At 42.7% G+C, this 5652-nt stretch overlaps 1 protein-coding gene across 1 annotated transcript; it reads right to left on the reverse strand.

Annotated features, from left to right (window-relative positions):
- Positions 1-1605: 1605 nt before the first annotated feature.
- LOC136452365 (receptor-like protein EIX2) lies at positions 1606-4760 on the reverse strand. The gene has a single exon (XM_066452981.1). It carries the CDS (start codon positions 4666-4668, stop codon positions 1876-1878), a length of 2793 nt encoding a protein of 930 aa, XP_066309078.1. The 5' UTR covers positions 4669-4760; the 3' UTR covers positions 1606-1875.
- Positions 4761-5652: the final 892 nt, after the last annotated feature.

Raw genomic sequence — 5652 nt, forward strand, 5'->3', positions numbered from 1 at the left:
ACCTTGGGTGTAGCAGTGGTCAGAGAGGTAAGAGTGGTGATGTTCAGAATCTTGAATTGTGTTGCCACGCCACTTGATCGTCGATCATTGAGCAACTTGCTAGAGCGGCTGCCAGATTAGCGGCGTTCTTCTCCACCATCTTGCGAAGTGCCTCTGGGAGTTGATCAATGGTCGTAGGATGGATGGTGTTCTCCTCATTGGACGGAATAGTGAGATCATCCTTCCCATTGTTGTCCTGATCTTCAGGTATCTTGAACTTAGATTGATCTTCTTTTTAAGCGGAGTTGCCAAAAAAGTGTGTTCACACCAAATCGGAATCACACACCAGCAAAGGCTCGCACGCCCGAGGTTGCACACAACCTATCACACGTAGCAAACAACCCCAAGATCAGCAAAGACCGATAGAGAGATCAGTTAGCCGATTTGGAGCCTGTCCTTCGCCGATAGAGCTCGAGAATACCTCTCGGAAAGACCTAACAAGGCGATGCACGTCGAAGTTGTCCTAGGGTCGGCAAGGCCACCAAGGATGTCGTCGGATCTCATAGAGAGATGCGCATAGGGGATTGGAAAAGTTAGAGCAAAAGGGTAGACATTGTAATTTTGATCGATTGGATGTTGGATCTCTCAATCGGTCGTAATCCGCCGATATATGCAGAGGGGGTGGTCTTATTCCAGCAGGAAACATATCCCAAATGTGTTTAGCAAGTTTCCCACGTCAAAACATGAGCCAAGACTGAGTTGAACCCTAAATGGTCTCGGAATAGGCAGGAAATCCAGCCTAGCCGGTTTTATCGAGCTCGGGCGGAGGGCAGGTGTCCTAAAGACAAGGGCGGTTTTGGCAGGATGGGCACAAAACTTTTTTTTCTGTCCTTCGAGCTTTAAATGCAACGATCCAAATATTTTTCTTATTAGTCTCAACACCTGGGACAGCTTTTTTTTTAAGGTAGACACCAGGAACATTGTTACGAAGTCTTTTATATACCTCAGCCACTTTTGACTGTCAACACATAGGATTCTGCTTGAGAGAACACGATAGCACATCACCACTAATGCTTCTGCTCCTGAGACAAGGAGCCACCGAGTCAGCGAGCACTGGCCATAATGTTAGAGTGATTTGATCTTTGTACGCGCTTGAGTTATTTCGTTAGGTTGCAGGATCATTGCAAGTCTTGGTCGTCTTGCCGTGGTCTTTGGTGACTCAGTACAGTAGGTCAATGCACACACTGATGTGATTTGACGAGTGACACAGGACATCCATTTGGAAAAGTTGAGTTAGACGGCCAACCAGCGGAGCCGTGTGGAAATGGATATCTCAAAGCAATTCTAGCCTTCTAGGACTGATTGCTACGCTAGTTTTCAACTGCGTCCTTGACTCTGCAGTCGTGCACACCGGCTGACTGGAGCCGAGTTGTAAGATGACAGCTCTTTTTCCTGTCTAGTATATAATACAATACAATCTCATCTTAATGTCACCAGTTGAACTTTTCGTTGCCTCTAATAATCCTAAAAACAGAAATAGATCCTAGAAGTTCTAGAAAGAAGCAGAACATCCTGCCATCGATTTCTGTAAAATCAAATAATATTGACAACAATAGCCATCGGGCCGCTATGTTATTGCAAAACTAAGCAGTTGTTCAAACGAGTTTACAACTTTCAACTGAAAACATGATATCTAACACACACAAAAAAAGGAAATCACAGTACAATATGGAATGTCACGCTACATCTGACAAAGTACATGACTGCATATTATTGGCACATTAACAGAGCAGCTGCTCGCTTACTGCTTACAAGGCTGACAAGCTGTCATACTTCAGCTTATTGTTACAGAGCAACTGCTTAAAAGAGTTCATGGATTGAACAGTAGAACAACCTTCAAATATCTTTGTTTCCACATTTCCTCAGAAAGGCGGCCATGCAGATAGCTAGTTGCACATATACCTTTTCGTATGACTGGTCCAAAAGCTGAAAGTAAGCAATCCTCCATGTTTTCAAGAACAACATGATGCAAAATACAGTCCAAAGACCAACCACAAATCCCATGCTCAAGCTGAGGTACAAAGATGATCTCTCACTTCCATGCTCGTGATAGACACTTGGGTCAGTTTCATTGATGGAGCAATTACTGAAAAGAGGAGTCCCACAAAGTCCAGGGTTGCCGATATACATGTACATGTTATTGAGTGTTTCTAGCTGTCGTCCAGAGGGGATCCTCCCAGATAAATCATTGTAGGACAAGTTTAGGCAACTGAGAAATGTGAGATCAGATAAAGATGTGGGGATGTGGCCCATTAAATAATTAAAAGATAGGTCGAGGGACTCCAATGCACTTAAAGCACCAATGTCATCTGGAATTGCTCCACTTATCTGGTTCCTAGATAGATTCAAACTGCGAAGTCCCTTGAGTGAAGAGAGTTCCTTCGGAATATATCCAGTGAAACCATTATTTGAAAAGTCAATTAACACTAATTGTTGAGTGATTTGATGGGTATAATTGAGCTCTCGATCTTTTATGAATGTTGATATGCTGTCACTACTGTAATTGTTTCCACCTGTGCTATATGAACGTTTCATGGCTCTCAGACTTGCTAGGAACGAAGGTATACTTCCAGATATGTTGTTGTGTGCTACGTCCAGATAATGAAGTCCAACAAGCCTGGTTAATTGCACAGGAAGGTGACCATGAAACATATTCGATCTTAGAATCAACACCTCTAGGTCAGGCATTTTCTCTGCAATCCATGTTGGAACACTTCCAGAGAACTTGTTATGTGAAAGGTCAAGAAAGCGTAACATTGGTGCATTTTGAAGAAAACGAGGAAATTCGCCACAAAGATTGTTATTTTTCAAGTCCACCATAAATGAATAAATGGCATCTGAACATTGTGGAGAATCCCCAGTTAGCTGATTGTTTGATAGGTTTATTTCGGTGAAATAATCATAACATACATATGCTGGAATGGCGCCTGTGAAATTGTTGCTGTAGAAAAGCAGACTCTTTAGGTAGGGAGCTGTGAGGCTTGCTGGTAGCTGCCCCGACAAAGAATTTCTAGAGAGATCCATTTCTTCTAGGAACGGCAACTCCAACTTTTCTGGTAGACCACCACTTAGTTGATTTCTCGACAAGTACAAGCTATAAGCATTAGAAAACACAACCCAGAACCAGAGTGGCAACACATCATTTATCCTTGCATTTGAAATGTCAAGAGCGCGTATGCCAGCTTGCCGCCTCAACCATGCAGGAAACTGAGGCCCCATGTCACACGACCCTAAATGTCCTTCCGTTAATCTGAACGGAGGAACCCAATCTACAGCAAAATCCAATTTCAAAGAGTTTTGAGAAAGGTTTAGATACTCAAGCTTCGCCAGACTCACAAAATGATCTTCTGAAAGCACACCGCTGAAGTTATTCAAGCCAAGGCTCAAGTAAGTCAAATTACTAAGCAATCCAATCCCATCAGGCACATCACCAATCAACATGTTCTTAGAGAGGTCAAGAACATTTAGACTCCTCAGGTTTCCAATCCCAGAGGGTACAGAACCAACTACCATGTTCTTAGAGATGTCAAGGTACCTGAGACTAGTTAGATTTCCTATCCAAACTGGAAGCTCCCCAGTCAAATTTGCACCCCGCAAGTGTAGTTCACGCAACTTGCTCCACGAACACTGTGGTAATCTCCCCAATATATCCCCATTGATGTTGTTCTCTTCTAAGTAGAGTAATTGCAAACTGCATAGATTTTTCAAGGTTGTTGGCACGATGCCTGATATAGAATTTCCATCTAAATATAAGACCTCAAGAGAGGACATGTTTCCTAATGCACCAGGGATGGGCCCAGACCATCCACAATCACTGAGAATGAGCTCCTTGACGGTAGTGATACCCCAAAACCAGTTGTGTTGGAGCAAAGAGTTGAATGGATTGTATTGCAGATCAAGGATCTCAAGGTGTGTCAGGTTAGGATGGGACAGAGTAGAGATTGTGCTGCTAAGGGAACAACCTGACAGGTCAAGCGTTTTCAGATTAGGCAGCATGTTAACCTTGTGCACCCAATCTGTTGCGGAACTGAGGTCCATGGAACTCATATGAAGACTCTCTAGTGAAGAGAGATGTGGCAACCAAATAAGATCTGACTGAAAATCAAGGAAGCTAAGATCAAGGTACTTCAAACGAGAAAGGTTACCAAGCTGTAAAGGTATACTCTCTCCAAAACCAAAACCAGCATATGAGAGGTCGAGATACCTTAGGTTGCTGAGGGTACCCAGAAACGCAGGTATCTTTGTGCCATTGAAGTCATTGAAGCTGAGATCCAAGTACCTCAGATGGTGTAAGACAGTAATGGAAGAGCTCATCTCGCCTCGCAGAACGATCGCTTTGGAATAATCCTGAACACCAACACCATGGAGGTCAAGTTTGACAACATGTCTGGTTCGGTTGTTGCACCGGACTCCCTTCCATTGACAGCAGTCTTCGCCTTGCCATGACGAGAGACGGCCAGCAGGGTCAAGAAAGCCCTCCTTGAAGGAGATGAGCGCGTTTCGCTCGTCTGCAACGCAGCCGCTGCCTGAGGTCGCCCTTGCGCCATGAACAGAGGACAAGGACAATGTCACGAAAAGGATCAAGACGACTGCAGCAGCTCCTTGGAGACGGAGCAAACGAACTGTCATTGTGATAGCCTTGCCTCTCTTTTTTTTTGTTGCTATTTCTGCATGAAAGGAAATATAAGTTTTTTTTTATTCCAAAGGGAATATAGGTTGGAGTAACACATAAGCTTGGCCTCTATATATGGTTGATGAGCTGATCGGCAGCACAAAGTCTAGTCGACCTGCTTTGACCCATAAGTCTTTGTGGTCAAAGCTGACTGACTACAAAACTGCGCGTTCTCATACATATATATAGTACTACTAGTATAGCTGTAGAATTAATGAGTCCAACTAGTCAACGGAAGCACAGTAAATCTGCCGAACGTACGGTACTTTGAACAGCCTACTTTCATCACAATAAACTTGATACTACCGATGCTCCATCCGTCCTAGAAACAACAGGATTCTAGCATACTATTAAGTCAAGTCATTTTAAGTTTGACTAAATTTTATATAAAAATACTTCATCCCAAAATAAATCAACATTTAGAGTTATATTCTAAATCAACTTGGTTTAAGTTTGACCAAATTTTAGAAAATAGCACCAATATTTATTATTAAAAAAAAAGTATCAAGAGGATTCCAGCTGCCCGCTGGAGAGGGAACGGGCAGCATTGATAACCTTGTTCTCTTTTTTTTTCTATGCTAATACTACTAGCACACAAGCCAGATCTCTTATATAGTATTCTGAATATACGCTAGCTTGAGCAATTCTAGTCGTCTTGACCTAAGGCCTTGTTTAGTTTCCAACTTTGGCACGAAGATTTCCCGTCACATCAAACTTGCGGTAAATGCATAGAATGCTAAAAGTAGACGAAATTAAAAACTAATTGTACAGTTTGGTTGTACTTTGCGAGACAAACATTTTGAGCCTAATTAATCAACGGTTGGACAATTATTACCAAATACAAACGAAATGCTACAGTAGGAAATCTGGCACTATACAAACTTTGCACATCCAAATTCTGGCCAACTAAACGCGCCCTAACAAGTCTCACTGCAAAGCAG

This window comes from Miscanthus floridulus, chromosome 5, assembly GCF_019320115.1.
Source record: "Miscanthus floridulus cultivar M001 chromosome 5, ASM1932011v1, whole genome shotgun sequence".
Lineage (NCBI taxonomy): Eukaryota > Viridiplantae > Streptophyta > Magnoliopsida > Poales > Poaceae > Miscanthus > Miscanthus floridulus.

Bases quoted from the DNA above. Each gene is read 5' to 3' on its own strand.
- LOC136452365 (XM_066452981.1), bottom strand. From the start codon at position 4,668: ATGACAGTTCGTTTGCTCCGTCTCCAAGGAGCTGCTGCAGTCGTCTTG.